The sequence below is a fragment of the Cariama cristata genome, unplaced genomic scaffold (genome assembly GCF_000690535.1).
Source record: "Cariama cristata isolate BGI_N322 unplaced genomic scaffold, ASM69053v1 scaffold9240, whole genome shotgun sequence".
Lineage (NCBI taxonomy): Eukaryota > Metazoa > Chordata > Aves > Cariamiformes > Cariamidae > Cariama > Cariama cristata.
In genome coordinates, this window is record NW_009596428.1 from 6,459 (window position 1) to 26,055 (window position 19,597).

Genomic DNA, 19,597 nt, shown 5'->3' on the forward strand with positions numbered 1-19,597 from the left:
TCAGACATTTGGTGTCCACCACAAGTTTAAAAAAGATAAAGGCAGCCTTCCCACACTGCGTAATTTTATTACTTGGGAGTGCCACGAAGAGCTGGATGATGAGTTTTCAGTCATGGCAGGTTGTTGAGTGTACCCATACAGTGATCCCTCAGGTAAGAGCAGTTGTGTCCCATGTCACTCAACTCAGTATTGCCCTTGCCAGTAAAAGGCACTGCAGACACTTTTCAGCTGTTCCTGATGTGTCCCTTTGAACCTGGAGGAAGGAAAAGTCCAAGTCACTATCTCGGAAGTGATACAGGCTTCATCAGATTAATTTCTCTATTATCTTTATGTTTTACTGTGATTGATGACTGCTTGTTTTTATTTCCAGTTATTCAGTTCAGTGGAGTTTGGCAGAAGATGGCTGCTTCTTCATGAGGGAGTTGCACCAAACAGATTCTACTGGTAAGAGCAAAAACCTCTTCTTCATTTCCTGGACACAACTTCCCCATATGTACAGAGATGTTGAAATGGGGGCTTGAAGGCAATGTAACTTAATGCAATCTGCACTGCTGATTTGTTGAGATTAATTTAGAACTGGTATGAAAGGGGCATTGTTCCTCCTGTTACCTGTTTATATAGCACTTGAAAATTGAGTCTTTGATCTAAGGATGATGCACAACTGAAAAATACTGAATAATAGTCTGAAGAAAGCATTGATTTGGGAGGGGAGAGTTCTGCGATTTCCTGTGAACATTTTGAGTTCAAATGCAACTCTGTTCAGCATAAGCTTGTTTGCTTTTGCACCAGCTACAAAGAAGAGATCCATCTGGTCCTGCTACCAGTGAGGGGCAAAGACTGAAGTCTTGGAGATTTTGAGGATACTAATGTTTCTGCCACGGGTAACAGTGAACATCCTCCAGTGACTGGTGTTATGCTTTTACCTGCTGTTAGACCTACATCAGTCCTTGAAACTGAGCAAGTTAATGACCATTGAAGTAGGCACACACAGTTGTTCATTATGAGCTTACATCACTCTGCAATATTGCTTCTAAGGAGCAGTGCAAGATTTCCAGTCAGATTTCAAGCTGTATGAATCAGCCATGTGTAAGTTCCTCTTGCTGAATCTTTGAATATCAGTCAGTTACAACAATGGCAAAACATTTGCAAGTTTGATGCCAAAGTTGCCGTAAAGAAGTTTGTCACTGATAAGCTTAACTCTCTGCTGCATTAACTTATGTTATACAATTTGTATCTAAATTCGGTTAGGGCCATTGCCTGCGTGGTTATGATAGAATCTGAGCATCTCACAGTTTTTAATATGTGGTGTATCTCTAATGGATGATTTGACTTCAGATTCATACACTTGCAGTGATAACAACCACTGAAAAATAACCCATGGATGTAGGTCCAAAATTTATTCTGCAGTTCTTCACTACTAGCAAATTTATGTGTATTTTGAATCTCATCTCCTTCAGTTTTAGTCATCGCAGATTTACCCAGTGATTCTGGTGTGCCAATTCTCTTCTCATGATTCTGATTGCAGGCAGGCCTCTTTGCATTTGCTTTCCGTAGCAATGATTTACATACCCGGTGTAAAGCTCTGTAAAGACACTTGCAGTAAAATACTTATCTGAAACACCTCCATGATGTCACACAATAGCAAGTATTGTAACTTTGATATACGTGGAAAATAAAGCTGAGGAATGCAGGAGACACTGGACTGTTTTCCTGCAAATATGGTTGTCATAGTCTAAATCAAAGATAAGTTTAATTTTTTGTATTTTGGGTTACTCCTTACACTGGTGTAAATCTGTGAGACTTCTCATTGGTTCTTTATGGAGGCAGTAGTCCACCTGTGAGCAGAAGTTGGCTCATGTCCTGTGAATCTGGCCTTTTTAAAGAGAAGCTTTTGATAAAATAGTCATCTTGAAATCAGGAGGAGCTGAACCAGATGATTAAAATGAGACCCCTGTGGTAGCTTCTAAACTATAAGTTTGTGCCAAAACCACAGGTTTTGAAAAAATCAAGATTCAGGAGAGGTTCAGTCAAATATTTTCTTTTAATTTATGAAAGAAGTTAGAGCTCTAGGTCAAATTTACTTCCAAAGCTGAATTTATATTTGGTTTGCAAAAGATATAGCAGAGATTTTGTTTGCTGCTCCTGCTTTTTAATCCATTCTCAGAACCTGTGTTAGCTGAAGCTTTTGCAAACTAAATTCCATTTTTAACTTAAACTTGTTTTTGTGTGAGTGTCTGTATAGACAGGCACATACATATTTGTATCACTCCTATCTCTTTCTTACAGGATTCCTAAAAGGGTTTCAAAATATCAGATGCAAACACACAGCCCCACACATCTCTTGTCTTTTCTGGGCTAATAAAAGCAGAAAGTCCTGGGGACCCAGAAAAAAACAGTCTTTGAGACATCCAACAAATTGTACTCACTGAAAAGGGTCAGAGAGCTGGAAAGAATGTCCCTGTTCCTGGATCCTTGTGTCCTGTACTGCACTCCAAACCTTTTGAATTTTCCCATCATTACTTACAGTAGTGGTTTATTATGAATTGAGCTGATGGATGCCTACGATTAGAATAATGATGAAAATTATCATTTCACCTTTGCATGGAGCTCAAACTTTGAAGGCCTCTTAGAACCTGACAAATAAGAGAACTCAGGCTTGGAGCTTCAAAGGCAAAGAGTATGTGGAAAAGATGAAAAGATGTTCCACCCACCCATCCAATTCCCTACAGCCATAAGCAAAACATGAAACTGCAAGCCTGTATTTTCACCTTGAACAAAATGTCCCTTGCATAACACATCTCAGTGTAAGCCAGACTGTACTTCTGCAATCAAAAGTAAAAATAATACAACTTGTGGAGACAGTGTTGCATCTCATTCTGGCTTATTTATGATAATCATCATCACCTTGGAAAGAAAATACTGTTCAGCTGCAGTTATATTGACACTGTCTGTCCTCAGAACCATCCATAGCAGAAGACAGAGCTGTGCATGTGTAATTGAGAACATGTGCACCACAGAGAACAACACTGGGCTTTTCTATGCATTTCCATTTCTGTGCAGCCAAGTACCTGAGGACAAAATAGGCACTGAAGTGCTGAATCAGAAGGGCAGCGCTTTGCACTCAGAGTGTGGCCACTGCTGAATCCCCATGTATGAAAAGCAAAAGGGAACTGGGTCATAAGAGAGTGCAGATGTACAGTTGAAATCCAAACTTCTACAGCAACATCTTTATAGTCAGTGCTGATGTACAAGTTGGGTAGAGCCTTGCTCAGTGCCCTGTGGTTTGTTTGGGTTTTTTAAAAATTAATTATTATACATTTTGGCTTGGAAATATGCAGAAGCTAATCAATCTCAAAAGTCAGAAGACTGACTTTCACTTATTTTTAAGAGCAGAAATGAATAGTGAAGGAAAATGTCCTGAAGTCACAAGTATTCAAGGAAAGCAGGCTGTGGGGATACTCTCTCCTGTTCCTGGTGCTTTCCCGAAATCAAACGATTTCGAAGGGATCAACCAGGCCACAGCTGTATTGTGCAGAGAATAAGGGCTATAATATCTGTGGAGAATGAGGGTTGTATTCTGACATCTAAGGAAGGCTGAGGAGTTGCTTTAATACAGACTGCTTCCAGGACTGTCTTAAACTGGGACTTTTCTAAGGTCAGAGAGACACAAAGCAAAGCTTTTGGCATCAGGCGTTCTTGAGGCTGCGTTTACTTAACGCTGCTTCTTTTGACAGGGAAGGAACATCTGGAAGACTTTGAAGACTTTTAAACTGATTCGAATGGTTGATGAAAGCAAAGATGCATTTTCCTGATTGCTCACTGATATTTTAATTGCCATTTTACTCTGCCATGTCGTCTTGTAAATAGTTTGTGGGTCACTCTCAATTTTGAGAATAAACACCACTGAGCTTCCTAGTTTTAGCCTTGAGAAGGCTCTGCGTGCAAGTGCTGTCAGAGAAACTGTAGTGTCTTTTACAGCTGCATTTCTTGTATCTGTTTCCAAGAGAACCTTTTTTTTTTAATTCACTTATTTTTGGCTGCTCTGTGAAACATCCCCTCCTACTATCACCCCAGAGAAATCTAAACCCCTGAAGAACAACATTAAAGCAATCTGCTGATGCCTGCTGCATAACTCTGAGAAAACACTCTGTGTATAGACAGCTCAGCTCCTTGTAGCTTGTAGGTATTTTGTATTCTTGTATCCTGTTTCATTAAAAGGAGTCATTTACATGAAAATAGAATCTTTGTTTATTCAGACCTCCTCTGTTCCCCCCTTTCATTCTTCCACCTGCAGCTCTAAGTGATGCCCTGACATCCACAGTTGTGATGAAAGAGATTATAATGTCGTTCTGTGTAGGAAAATATCAGATGGGGGATGAGGAGATAAACCTTTAAAATGAGAGGTGACTGGAATTTTCTTATCTTAAAAAAAAAAAACCACAAACAAAAAAACAAAACAAGGAAAAAGGGATCTGTAGTTCTCTGGTTGTAGGGACACATTTGTGCTGGGCAGGCTTTAGTGATGGGCTACTGTAAAACTGACACCTCTAATAATTGCTGTAATTCAGGTATCTTATCATATATCTGTTTGCATAATCTAGGTATGTGAAAGTGGTATACTGAGGAAAGCGTAATCTACTCAGAGAGTCAGCTGTATGTTATGTGTCTGACAGAAACAGAAGAATCCACACTCCATACAACCCCAAGGCACTGCAGTTCTGCACTGTATCAACAGTTTTCTTTTTTTTGTTGTTATTTTTCTGGCAAGTTCTTGAGATTCTGCTGTTAAATGTACTGTGACAGAAAAATGCATGAAAGTTATCAAGGTGCTTAGTAATTCTGGAACTGTTCTCTAAGAAAATACCCTGATTACTATGAAGGAGTATTCTAAGCAATATTAGTTCAGCAGAGTAATACAGAAACAGAAAGTTAATATACATGGATTATTGCTGATAGCACAGTGTTTACTAATGTAGTTGGCATTAGGGGAAGAGAATGCAGTAGATGCTAGTTAGAAGAGTTGGTTGGATAAATGCTTTATCTAAATACTTCCGAGTTTATTTTTGTGATACTTGGTGATTTTTAGCATACATTCCTGTGGTGGAATTTTATTGACAAAGACGGTGGTTTGTAGTGAATACAAATGTGAACACAATTGGTGAATCAGTCATATTGGGAATTAGTTTACTTTTTTCTATTGCTTTTTTAAAGTGGTCCAGTCATCTAGTCGAAGTTCAATAGTGATACCTTTTGACTTGCAAATCCAAACATTCATGACCAGTAGTTGCAAAAAAACCCCACTAGTCAAAGTGCATATAGTTCAGTATGGCCAAAATATATATGCAGAAATCGCTCATTAAAAGCTAGATTTTTATTCTGGTCCTGAGATCAAGTCATATGTTCAACCAGAAATTGTTTTCTAAAAGTCAGTAAGTCAAGGTATCACAATTAGAGCTGGCCCTAAAAAAATAAAAATAGAAGGTTAAAAATCTCATTAAAATGTCTACAAAATGTAATTTTTTTTAATCAAAATGAGACATCTTCTGTAAAGATTCTCAGCTAATTCTAATCATAACCTAACCTTGAAAAACTTAGGAGTGGAAGAAATACAGCCAAATAATAAGTGTCTTAAAAACTAGCATAAAATGAACAGTAGAAAAGCCCAACTAGTAAATTATATCATGAAGTTATAATAATTAACTATATCAGTGCTATTGATTTATTTTTTTTTTAACTTATTTGGATATTGCACCCAGACAAGCAAGTAGAAATACAAAAGAAATACTACTCCATACTTCAAGAAGATCAGAGAGCTCTAATGATGAGAGGGCTGGAACACCTCTGCTATGGAGAAAGGCTGAGAGAGTTGGGGTGGTTCAGCCTGGAGAAGAGAAGGCTCCAGAGAGACCTTATTACAGCCTTTCAGTACTTAAAGGGAGATTACAAGAAAAATGGAGAGACTCTACTAGTGCAGGGGCTGTAGCCATAGGACAAGGGGTAACAGTTTTAAATTGAAGAGGGTAGATTTATATTAGACATAAGGAAGAAATTCTTTACTATGAGAGTGGTGAGCCACTTGCCCAGCTAAGCTGTGAATGCCCCATCCCTGGAAGTGTTCAAGGTCAGGATGGATGGAGTTGGACTAGATTATCTTTAAAGGTCCATTCAAACCTAAACCATTCTATGATTCTAAGATTACTGTCTTAATTAGACAAAAAATACAACTCAGGGCTTTCATGCTCTACGTAGATGTAACAGGCTGATTACAAATAAAAACATACCATAGTATATCTCATTTCCAGTATGGTCATGTGTCCATGATGTTAACAATTCCCTGCAGAAATTACGGGAGATATGTCAGTTTGGTAAGAGGCATTGCTATGTCTTCACTGTGTTCTTTTTTTTCTGAGTATGAGAAGGAGAATAAAATGGATGCAAACATTGTAAAAAAGCATCCAACCAACCTTTCCCCTCAAACAATACAAAGATATGCACACACACTGAAAGGGAGAAAAAGATAAGCTGGTAAGCAGCTGGGAGGACAGATGAGTAGATAGGGCTATATTTGTGTTTCTTTTATGAGCAACAGCAAAGAAAGTTAATCTTCAGAGTAGAATTATAGAGCATATATATTTTCTTTTCCAGAGAAGGCTAGAGACTGTATTTTAACAGCTCTGACTGTGTTCATTGGAGCAGCTGAAAGAGCTGAAAATCAAGGGAAAAAAGTGTCAAAGCCCTGTTAAAAACTTCATTATATTCAAGCAGCTGGAACAAGCCAGGTGGACTGTCCCAGTGTTCTTGTCAGATCTTGGCTTGGTGAGATTTGCACACCCACCCAGGTGGGCTGAGGCAATTTAAATGGCATGATATCTGGGCTGTTTACAAATGATGCTGTGTATTGTTGAACAAGACCTTTTAATCACTGCAGGGCAACTGCTGGAGACTGACAGGGAAGATGCCAATCAAAGGGCATTGTGACAGCCTGTCCAGAAAATCATCTGCTTGATCTAACACACCAGCAATACATGATGAGTTGAAGCGTACTAGAAATTTAATTTAAAATATATGTATTTCATAGCTTAAATATGGTGGAGATGGGTGCATGCCAGAGGGGCACATCACAGAGGGATCCATGACAGTTTTCAGGACATCTGAATTAAACAACTAACTGATGGGGAATAGCAAAAGTAATGAATTTTGCTTAATTTCCTTCGTTTTTTTTCCCCTGAATTGAACACCAAACATTTGCTTCCAATTTGGCTTTGGGAGAAAGTCAGACTGAAGGTGTGAGCCTCTATAACACAGACTGCTATTACCTTGCTAATATTTTTAGGCGGCTTCATGGCTGCCAGCCTAAAGATGCAAATGAGCTGCAGGCAAGCATCACTGCCAGGGACCAGAATGAAGAACAAATCTGCAACCATGCCTTTCCTTGTCTCTTACCATGCTGCTGCTGCTGCTAACATTACTGATGGTCAGTAACACGCATTAACGCACTTTGTCACCATTCAGTGTCCCTGACATTTACCATTTTCTCTCCAGAAAGCCTAGTGTTATGTCCTGCCCAGACAGAGTGCAAGTAAGCATACTCTCAGTTGGCAGTGTTCACTAAAGATCCCACTGGATTTTCAATGGATTTAGTGAAAAGCTCTGCTTATAGTTCTCAGACAGCTGGACCCTGATGTAGCTCTATCTGCTTGGTACAAATGAAGTCTGAAATCTCTCAGTTTTATCTTGGGAATTAGGATTTTATTCCTATCTGGCTTCCAGAGATACAAACTTGCCAGCCCCATGCGTGTCAGCAGGGACAGAAAAAAGACATGCAGCATCCTCTTTCTGTTGCTCTTAAAAGCTCATTTAGACTCTTTGGATTTATGGTAAGTTTTAGTTCTTAAGAAATTGAGATCCGAAATACACGTCTTTCTTCCCTGGACAAGGCTGAGAAAATTGCCCAAAGTCACACAGCAGAGGTTCATAGCCTTCCGGTCCTCTGAGTCTATGATAAACAGATCCTCTTGTCCCAGTAGTTTCTTGAGAGAATTTGTTACTCATAATCAAATCAAGATTTGTCAGAGCAAAATATAACTCCTCAGTCCCAAATCTTTAGTTTGACAGAGTTCCACCATGTGAGAGAAAAAGTATTCTCAACCCTGTTTGATTATCATCACAACTCGAAAGTTGGGGATAAAATGGTAACCTGAGTGTTTCCTAAAAGTCATAACTGAATCGAATCTTGACCATTTACCTAACTCTGCCCCCTTCCTCCCCTTAGAGTCTTGTCCTCTGGTTATGAATAGGGAGATGAGGTATGTTAACCTGAATAAGCCTTTTGGGACTGAGGGGCCCCAGTCTGATTGATGCATAGGTTGATGTGTTTTGATTTTCCCAGTTCAGCAGATTTATCTTAAAAAATCATCCAGAGTTACTTTATAGATGAGTACAGACTCCCACGATCTTCAACTTCTCTCCCATCATCCACTTCCCCCTATTAAATATCTGCAGAAGTAGGCAGACATCTGTATAGCGAAGTTCAATCTTGATTTGGGGGTTACTCAGTAACACAAACCTGCAGTGCTATGCAGGACCCTGGAACATGTCAACTTTCAACGGGCATTGGACTTAGCAGCTGATTTCTCCATATGCACCTATAAAGGGTAACCCTTAAGAGGGTGAGGCAGATGCATAGTAAAGTTAGCTGTGGATTTGTCTAGATTTGTGTCAGGAAGGTTTCGATGCCATTTTCCGTTGTATGTTTAATGAGCAGCATGCTGTGTTACCACAGTTGACTTTGTACTCTTGCTGTAAATGACTTCCTCGCCTCCTCCAGAGCATACTGACTGAGCCGCAGCACTACAAGACACCAGGAACATGCGTCTTAACACAGTGGGAAACCGTGATCCTATTAGACTGTACCAGCAGATAAGCAGTAAATCAGCTAAGTTTGGTCCATTAATCAAGGAGCTGAGTTCAGAGGCTGTAACTAGAGGATACCTTCCTTCTTCTCTCCCTTCAAGCCAGTACAATGTCTTAAGTTTTCTGCAATATATGAAAAAGAGATATAGGACAGGAGGACTGTCTTAAAATCAGGATCTAATCCTGGTAACTGAATTTTATCCACTTCATATAGATCCTCATTTTAAGACATTCCTCCCACCCAGCGTTACCAGCAATAGACACCTACCTCTTTGAGAATTCGCATCCATCTATTTCAGAGTTTTAGCCAAGTTTCCTCTCTGGAGCTTCCCACAGAGAGATGTGGTGTTACTGCAGCGGGGCAGAAGGCTTGGTTTGCTACTGTCCTCGAAGCCGTGGGGTATATGGACATCATAGAGTGGAAGGCTGTGGATAGTCCCACTCTGGGGTTGTAAAAACTCATGGTGAGAGTAGAAGTGATTCCCTGTGGCCTGGAAATCATTCCCCTACCCCTGTTTACCTACTCATCTATTTTAGCATTAGCAGCAGCAGCTGCCATCTGGTTTTGTGAGTCAGTGTTGTGAGGTGGCACAGCTAGGAGAAGTTAGGCTTTACTCACTGCACTGCTATTTTGCATCAAGTTCTAGAGAAAAGGTGACAAACTGAGTGAAGCATGCCATAGGATGGATTTGGCCCAGTGGCTGTCAGTTGAATTGCACAAAATTGTATCATTTCATCTAATTGGATGATGTGGGAAAGAATAGTGCAGAGGTGTAGCAGGGAAAATCTGATTAGATTATTGTCAGGGGAGATTTATTGACCAGATATAAAGACATGAAGTGCTGATTTATGCCTGACTGGAATCTGGCCCTTTATTTCTAAAACATGTCAGGAGAATGTGGTTAAGAGATGCTAAAACTAGAAAGCATCTTTAAAGTATGTTCCAGGAATAAATCTGTAAATCTTTAAAATCTCACACAATAGGGACTGAACTAAAGACACCAGAAGAATTCCCTCCCACAGTAATCTCCCTGGGGCAGATTCACTGACCTCTATGAGCAAAAAAGGAACAAGAGAGTATCTGTAAAGTCCTCATGAACTCAGTATAGTAGTGAAAGAAAAAGGAACCTGGAGGACTCTCAGGCTCTGTTTTTGTCTCTGCCATATAACTGTGTGATCTTGGTCAAATCGATGAGGTCCCTGTGAACTTGACTAATCAGTGGTGTTTATCTATAAAGCTGAGAACAAAAATTTTCCTCAACCCCTATCTCTAACTTGGTCTGCTGGTCTTGTACTTTTCCGTAGGTCTTGAATGAATGAGTAGCATGCAGGGAAGGTTACTTAAAGGTTGATTGTCAAGTACTTTTGTATCTTTGGACAAAAAGCTCCCTGTTCAGTGCTACATGTTACTATTTTTATGAATGGCAATTAGGATTTAGAGTGTTACAGAAGCATCAGTGGAACCAAAAAATTGATGCTACTGAGGACTCCATGAACATCATCCACTGTTGTTTTCATTCTGTCCTTTGAAACAAAACCAAAAACTTGCCATTCGCTAAGTTGGAATAAGCTGTCAGTTTTTTAACATGAAGTGGCAGGATGTGTCCCAGAGGCAGTGGGGGAGCTGGTTTTGCATTAGCAAGATTTACAATAAGGGATTCGCATGAGTGCTGAGGCTAAAGGAAGATAAATCCCCAAAGGCAAATTCTACCAATAATTGAATTACAAAGCCATTATCATGTGCTGAACAGAGCAACTTTATAGCTCTATTGTGACAGAATAAAGCTTGTTAGAATATTTATGTTCATAGGACCACTTTGGCATAAGGATCCCTGAGATTATGTTCTCTCTCCCACCTGTCTGTTGCAACTAGTCTTTCTGTGTAATGCAGGATATGTGGAGATGGAGCTGAGATTGGGGTTGGGAAGAAGGAATGCTGAAGGTCAGGAGACATCTCAAAATAAGTAACACATTAAGCACAAAGTCATCTGCAGAATACAACTAGAGTCTAATGTCCAGAAAGAGAATTGGGACAGGTTCCGGGAAGAGGAAAAGAGAGCACAGAGGCAAATGAGCATTTTTAATGATGAGAGACCAAACTGGATTTTCCAAGTGATGTGTCACTTTTCTCTTTGGTATTGCATTGCAGCCACTTCTAACCTACTTTGAGTCAGTGCTGATAAGCTCAAAATGGCCAGAACTGCGTGGATCTCATTCCGCCCACTGTAGTAGAGTCATGCTGTTACCTGTCATTTACCTGCCATCCTTTGCTACATGAACGAATCATACCTCTTCCCCCCAAAAGAAGGTGACGAATGGTTGTAGGAGTCCTGATTCTGCACTTGTTCATTTCCTCTGAGATGTGGGAAAGCTGCATAGCATCTCTGTCCCCGTATAAAGAATGAACAACATTCGCACTGGTTCTGTCTGTGGAAAAGGTATAGGAGCATTTCTGTTCTTCCAGCCTTTCATTCTGGGCCATTTGCATCGAAGATTCTGTAAAATAATGTTGTCTTTTATTGCCTGCCTTAAAAAGCCTTTGACCTTGGCTGCTGTGAGCATATATGATACAAGGAATACCTATGAAAAGTTTGCCATCACGTTTCTTGTATGTGTAGTCCCGGATAAGGTGTGACTGTGTCTGAAGTCAAGTATCCAAAACCAAAGCCCTTGAGATGGAGCCTTTATTGTCTGGTGCTTCAAATTCTTTGTTTATGAAAAATCGTAGTTTGAAATTAAGTACACCAAGTGGAAGCTTTTCCTATCTTCACAATGATGCCTTTTTGCAGTTCTGAGTGGTCTGACTGCCTTGCAAGCCTCATCAGTTCCCAGCATCCATAAACAATTGCTTTTGTCCCTAGAAGTGGAAAAAGATAGAAGAGGTGGAAACCCTAGGATAACAGGGTCTCTATTGAATTTCCTTGGCTCAGAAGAGCTGACAGGCCAAGGAAGCCAAGGTTTTAGAAATGTTTCAGAGAGAGAGATGGGAAGGATTTGGTCCCTACAGAAATATGCCAACTAGCATTTGCTGTGCGATGGCCAGTGCCAGCCTGCTTTTGTTTAGTTCCGCCTAGCTTTAAACCGGAGGATGATTCGGGATCTTTTTCCTGTGCTGCTTCTCACGGTGGGTGTAGAATCTGCATTCAGAGCAATTACTGTGCTGCAGCCAGTGATACCGATTTGTGAAGCTCTCCAAGTTCAGATGACTACTTAGCAGGCTTGATGGTGATTAAAATTTTAGGAAGCAACTTTGTAATAGGACTGTGGGAGTCCTACATTTTTCATAAAGTGAGAATCTTCTGCATAAAGGCAGTGGGGCCACTGCCTTGCACTCCCGTTGGCTTTTTTAAATCCTCATTTTCCCAAAAGATTTTTTTTTTGTTTTTCCCTCTTTTTCTGTTTCAAAATACTCAGACAATTATACCGATAAAACACAAAAAGCTAATCACAAAAATGCAATCGGCACCATTCAGCAGAAAGTGTTGCAAGCATATCTCTGGTGTACTGAAGTTTCAGGGAGTATTACAGAAAGCCTGAGATTAAAGGCACGGACAAAGGGCATACTGGCATTTTACCATAAAGTGAAAATATAGACCATGGCAAGAAGAAAAGTTTGTGGATATACGAGTGATTGGTCTTTGAGAATGCATGCTAAAAGGGAGGAATAGAATTGAGAACTATGAGAAGAAAGTACTGCTGGCATAGCTAACAGAAGTTGCTCAGGATAGGGCATGGCAAAGTTTTGGACTGCTGTTTATTTTTAGAGAAATTTCTGAGAGAAATCAGTAACTGAGTGGGTCCCAGAGTGTAGTTCATCTGTACCCCTGTTCTTTGCAGGATGCTTGGTTTATAAGCTATTGAATGAGCAGCACTTTTTCTTGTTTAGTTTGTGCAGTGTACATTGACCAGGTAGCATTGGCTGTGTGCACAAAAGGTAATGAAGTAGAGCAGGCAGTTGTATCAAGTTAGAAACACTGAGTTTGAGGCTTTGGTGTTATCTAGGGCAAATCCACCATGTAGTTTCCTTCTTCCATGTGTGAAGTTTGTGTTTATTGATCACTCTAGTTTTGGTATAAGAACCTTGAAATCGGGTCATCAGTCAGAACTGGAATTTCTTTGTAATCAGTTAGGTGTATTCATTTTATTTCATACTGATGTCATGGACTTAACACTGTTACTTAATAATACTCAGGTTTGTAGAAGTACATTGTCCTCCTCAACTTCTAAGGATGATCCTTTTTTCCCCCAACCAAATGAAAAAGCCAAGTAAACCCACTAATAGTGTAGCTGCATACTTGGTAGTGTTGTGATAGATCTGGTTGGCATACCAGAAATTTAAGATTTCTCATGCATGTTCTGCAGTTCCTAATACCTTGTTTCCAGCAGATGCTTTAAGAACTGATTTTCCTACACATGTAAAAGGATATGTCTGTCTTCCTACAGAGTGCATGTTCTCAGGTGCAGTGAAGTATTTATCTCCTGTATATGCTCACTGTGGTCAATATTGCATTTCTGAATGTCTCCTAGGCTTTTATATGCCATATAGTAGTAAATAATAAAGCTGAGGTAAGCTATATAACACATTACTCACTCTGAGAGAAGGTGGCCCAGGACATTCTAAAAATTACTTACAATGCATAGTTTATCTGCAATTCATGTTTTTAAATGTAGGTAATAAACATATTTCAGGTCTTTTGTGTTACCTGCTTTGAGACCTTTATGTGATCACATGTGGGTGTCTGTACTGTAGATGTCCAGACATCTTATACTCAATGGAGAGAAACAGCACTTTCTAGGATAAAGTTTTTCTCATGAAGTCATATCTAACACCATTCAGATGAACTGCAGTGCAAAACTGCCTGTTTCTCCTCATTACCTGCAAAAAGAGTTGAGTGTGATTAGCTCAGAGTTAAATATCTGTAGCATATAACTGTGTAAGCTGAATATTACTTTATGTGGCTTTTCAGGTCATATGGAAGGATGTGTAGACAAATATCACAGGGCTACCATGCACCAAGACAGTATGATACAAGAAAATGTGACATTAAAAAAGTTCTGGTCAGTAAGCTCTCAGCATAATCCAGACAGGAGTTATGTTTCTGGATGTCAGCTGAGTACAGCTAATATTGATTGTCCTTTGCAACTGATTGTTCATGTTATCATTTAATATTTCAGGCCTGACTGTGACCTTGTGCTGTCATAAGTGAATTAAGTCTCTTATATATCAAAGCAATAGAATGTGTACTTTCTAAGGTAGGAAAAAAGATCTAGTAGATAGGAAGACCTGGATATGGTTCTTACCTCTACCTCAGATGTCCTAATTGACTTTAGGAACTCCCTTAGATTCTCTGGGCCTTAGTTTTCATCTTCGTTTGTCATCACATTTCTAATTTGCAGGGGTTACAAGATATCAAAAGATAGCAAGCCCTTGAGTAAATGAATAATGTTTATCACCTGCCATGTTTCAGCCATCCTTGTTCTGTACATCCTTGGGACAATTGATGGCTTAATTCTGCCTTGAGTTGAAGCTTCTGTAGTCCCAATACTGCATGTTGTAGTGTGAGACTAAGTAATATGCAGGTCATTACAGCTGTAACCTTCTAACTTTCAGGGCTTGGTGGGTCCAGATATTTATAAGCTGCTCTTAAGACGTTAAGAGTTTGATGTAAATTATGTCTTATATCACAAGTGAAAACAACTGTGACAATCACATGCTGTCTATCAGTGAGATGTCTCATTCTGAATTAGCTGTCTTTGCCTGAAAAGATGCAATAGAGGTGTTTCTTGGGATCAGAATAGCACTGTGAGGAGGAAACTCACAAAGCACCTGACTGTAGACTCACAGCATTTATCTAGGGCAACAAGTTCTTTGCTGCATGAAAACCATTGTTGCGTGTCTCTGAAGAGACAAAGTGTTCGAATCTGTGGAATATAATCCTTGTTTCTTTGGAAGGTTCACGTCCCCATGGGGCTGTGTGAGGTCAGGAGGAGAAATGCACAGACAAAGATGTACTGTGTCTTCTGCAATAACCTAATTCCAGGTGTGCTTAAAGCCTGTTTGAATAAACAAGAATAAAAAGGAGGTATGCAAAATTACAAGCTTAGTCCTTCTGCAGTTTTTTTAGAGCTGTTTGTCACTGGCATCTATCTATCTTGAACTGCATTGTAACTAGCAGGCCCAGCATTTTGGCCCTAAATCTGATGATGATAGCAGGTAAAGGAAAAATGCTCTAGGAAGGTACTCCCTTCCCACCCATTTGGTGTCAATTATCAGGAAACAGAGATTTTAAATGGGAGTTGAATGTTTAGGAGAAAAAGACCTTGCTGTAAATATTAATAAAAATTGAGGTGAAAGCAATACTGGCTCTTTTCTAATTCCAGTTCGCAGCAAAGGAGAAAAAAAAAGTCCAAACCTTTTCTAGCTGTAGAATTGTCACAGATTTTGTCAAGCAAAGATAAGGATTAATCAGGACACAAATAGTCTTGTTATTGTTAACATTTTTATAATAGTTATTAGTTAATGCGCATGATGATTAAGGGCTGGATCTGCCTCTGATTGCAGTCAGTGGGAACTGAATTAAGGTCTAAATCACTGTTTGAACCTCACTTTTGATTCTCTGAAAAATAATGAGGCTTTGAACAGAACAGAATCTAATTTGTCTGTCACTGGAAATGAATGTTTCTCTTCCCTCATGCATCTATTAACTTGGAAGTCAGGCAACTAACAAGAAAGTAATTGTTTAACCCTTAGCCTTAATCTAGGGTTATGACTTGGATGATAGGACCAAGACCAGAATCAAGGCTGATTGTCAGAGGTGCTGCTGAGGCTGCTGTACATTAGGACATACTTGCAGTCCGTACTGCCATAATTCAGACTGTCCATCAAACCACTGGCCATTTGGACTGTCCCAGGGAGTTAGTTGTTGAGGCCAGCAGCGCCAGTCCAGGGGAACCACAACAATGGAAGGAAAGCCTGAGTCTATAAACCCCTTACTTGCAGTGCTCAATGTCTTTTTGTTGTTGCTTGTTAATTCAGAGTCAATAAACAGTCTTTTCTGAGTCAATCTGACTTTTATTTTATTAATGGAACACTGTTTTTATTAGATTAGACATGATAAAATGTCTCAGGATGAAATGGGTTTTTAAAATTTCTTAATTAATGATGGAATATTGATCATTAAGAGTGTCAATTAAGCAAATGTGCATAAAATGTCCAATATAAAGGAACAACTATAATTAGTATGGTGGCAAACACTATTTTCCCATTAATTAAAGTCATCTGTATCCCACCCAAAACTGAAATACATCCTTCTGACCAAACCAGGAGACACATCAAAATGCCAGGTGCCAATGAGAACAGACACAAGTCTCTAGGTGGAAAAAAAGTGAAGTAAAGGGGTCAGAAATAAAGAATTTCTAAGTGCAATGGCATTGATCCAATAAAATGGTAGAATTTCCTTCAAATTTTCAAGTTTATTTTAAGGAAGACTCGAAAATGCTTTCCAAATGATCAGCTCTTACTTGTGAGTGTGAGTTTAGATCCAGCTAAACAGGATTGCCTGTGGAATTAATATCTCAGACATTTTTGGCATCAGTTGTTTTTAATGCCCTTGATTCAATCTGTCTTTTACAGGTCTATGATGGGGTCTGGTAGAGAACCTGATCTCGTGCACCTGGAGGCAAAGACAGTGGATGGTCGTAAGTACATCAGCTTCCAAATAATGCAGTATTCTGGACTGCCCTCTTATTCTTGTAACCACACAATATGATGGAAATCTGACCTCTCTTTAGTGATTCACTCATTTAATATGAGGCGTTTGACTGTTCCTAGGCAGGTCTGTCAGAAGAGAAGTCTTTCCAGCAATGCAAAAAGTTGAGATTAACAGACTGTGAAAGGAGCAGAGACCATGGTAAGGAAGAATAGGTGATAAGCAGTAATCAGAGTTAGTATATACAGCACTTTTCTTTCTTCTTACATGATTTTTATTTATGGGAAGGTGGCATTGGAGAGAAGTTGCTGGGTCCCAGGATCTAGCTGCTGTTGTTTGACACAATAGTTAGTATCACCTTTTTCATAGCTTTACAGTTTTAACACACCACGGTACTGCCTTTGAAAATACCGTATTTCTCTTGCATTAGAAACCTTTTAATGGCCAGCCTAAGTTTATTTTTCACCATTATTGCTTGACCCATCATTGTCCTTCACTTTCATCAGCTCCTCTCCCTCCCTGCTTTGCCTCTTGAAGTGCTTTTCTCCATTCCAGGAGCCTCCTTTACCTGCAACTCCAAAATATTCTCCTAATTGGCTGTAAATTCTCTCAGGCAGCTAAGCCACCTGCTGGCCTTTTCTGCCACCCATACTTCCACAAGGTTTCTCTTTGAGCTTCCTTGCCTTTGCAGATCTTCCTCCATGGACTTCTTTTCCACAACACTGGATTGCCTCAGGCAACCATCACGCTGAAAGCCTGGCTGCCATAGATCTTGTCACTGTAATTTCATATTTTTTCCTCTGTAAATAGCAGCTTTGCTGCAACATAACAAGCGTATTTTTACCATTTGCAATATATAGGTATTAATGATGCAGTCAATTAATTCCTTTAAAAACAGATAAAATTCTCCCCTGAATTGTAGCCCCAAATGTAGTGGTGTTACTTAAAATATGTGTTTTGTCCTCTGAAACTTAAAAACAGTCTGAAAAGGTAACTGTAAAGGTAATCAGTTTTTTAACTCACTGAAATTTAGCATGAAAGAGAAATTTTTGAAAGATTAATTTTGAAAAGAAATAGTGGAAATAGAAACCATAAAGTTTTAAATTTCAAGATACACAAAATCAGTAAAAGTGAAAGACTGCATTATCTCTATTTCTTACCATTTGTGATCTCTGATTATTATTTCTCCTCTCAATTTCACTTACCTGGACATAGCAGCAAGGCTGGGAACATGAGGCTTTCTGTTTCTTGGGACATGCTAAATGAGAATGAAATATTCTAACTGGGCAGTGTCTATTTCAGCACAAAATATTACTGTTATAAGGCATTAAGAATTTGAGGTCATTGAAATGCAGCACTACAGTTGATGTTTAAGGAGCTATATACTGGTGATGCTTTTGAGGGATGTTCAGCTCTCACTGGGCAGAGAAAGTGCCATGCTCCAAATGCCTTGAATGGTCTTGTTTGAATTCTTAGGCTGTCATAAGAACATTTTGCACAGCTATAGCACATTTCTGCAAAAGGCCTCTTGAGTGCTTAACAAATTAGTAAGCTTTATTACAGATCTAAAGGTGGAAACCAAAAAACAGGAAGATGAAACTGACCTTACTGAGGAGTCAGGCATATTAGTAAAAAATCGTGGAATAACGAATTATTGTTCATCAACTGAGCTCTAGTAACTGATTCTGCGCACCTATATTGGCTTCGTTGTGAGGCTGCGCAACTTGGATTTCTCTTTAGGCAGTGACAGAACTACTAACGTAAATATAGTGGTGATGTGAAACCTTCGGCCAGTGGTGACCCCTCTTGCAAACTGGTCATTTGGATGAAACTTCTGCTCATGAGTCAGGAGGTCGCCAGCTGAGCTCATTAGCAACATAAGAAAATGTGTTGGGTTTTCAGTACATGCATGCTCTGTTTTGCCCATTGCTCCTGGCAGAGGACTATGGTGGGTAGCTGGATGCAGTAACCTTGGTATGTCTCACAGCATTTTTTGCCGGAAGACATTTGATAGCACTGCAGGTCACAGGATTTTGAGACTGAAATGGGCTGAGTGTGCACATGGTCTGTTACTCTAGTTGCCATGGCATATACAGGTCTCTTGGCTATTAGAGCCGCCTTCTAAGTACTAGATCGATCTCCTTTTCCTGCATGAAGTAACCATGACCTTCCAATGGTTCAACAAACCTTTCTCCTCTGGAATGAAGCAAGTGTGTCGCTGCCAGTGAGGTGATGGGGTGAAGTGTGCTGAAGTGAGAAAGATACTTTTTTTCCAAGCTGAGGGTAATTTGCAAATAATTTTTCTTGGATTTTTTATGTTGTGGGTTTTTTTAATGTTCTTGCATTTACTTATTTATACTTTGTTTGGGATATCTCTTTTGAGAGTTAACCATGTGTAAAAATTCAATAAAGGGATTAAATTTGAGAAGGTAGACTTGCCAAAACAAGGCAGGGAGAAAGAAGGAAAGAAAGGGGAGTGGTGTGGAAACAACCACAATCTATACAATAAAAGAAAAGATCCTGAAGTGCAAATATAATGGCTAAGCAAAAACCCGCTGAACTCAGTACAAATAAGAAAAAACACCTCATTCTTGCGCTGGTATCTTTTCCAGCAGAAGCCAAGTAATACAATGCAGCTTTAGGTGAGAAGAAGTAGAAATGTCGACAGAGTACAGTGTTAGCCCATCTCCCTGGCAGGGTTGTTTGAGAACATCTATCAGCAACAACCTTAGTATTGGGCCTTCCCTGCTAGAACACCAATAACTCTCTCTCTCTGCTCCCGGATTATGATCTGTCTGTGCATTTTATTTATTGTGTTTATATACATAATGTAAAAGGTTTACAAGGACCAAAATAGGAGTCTTTTAGCAGGCATAAATCAGTACAACTTCTGTGGCATGTTGATTTACACCTGCTGAGGATCTGGCTAGCAATGTTGTACCTGAGTGCTCATTCTCCCTACTGTTTTTTTTTTC

At 39.5% G+C, this 19,597-nt stretch overlaps 1 protein-coding gene across 1 annotated transcript in view; it reads left to right on the forward strand.

Moving 5' to 3' along the window:
* Positions 1 to 370: 370 nt before the first annotated feature.
* Positions 371 to 19,597, forward strand: part of SORCS1 (sortilin-related VPS10 domain containing receptor 1) — a gene marked incomplete at its 5' end in the record, with an annotated part of 101,817 nt that continues 82,590 nt past the window's right edge. The window contains 2 exons of the mRNA XM_009706024.1: positions 371 to 444; positions 16,547 to 16,611. Of these exons, the coding sequence (XP_009704326.1) occupies positions 371 to 444; positions 16,547 to 16,611 (139 nt within the window). The remainder of the gene's footprint in view (positions 445 to 16,546; positions 16,612 to 19,597) is intronic.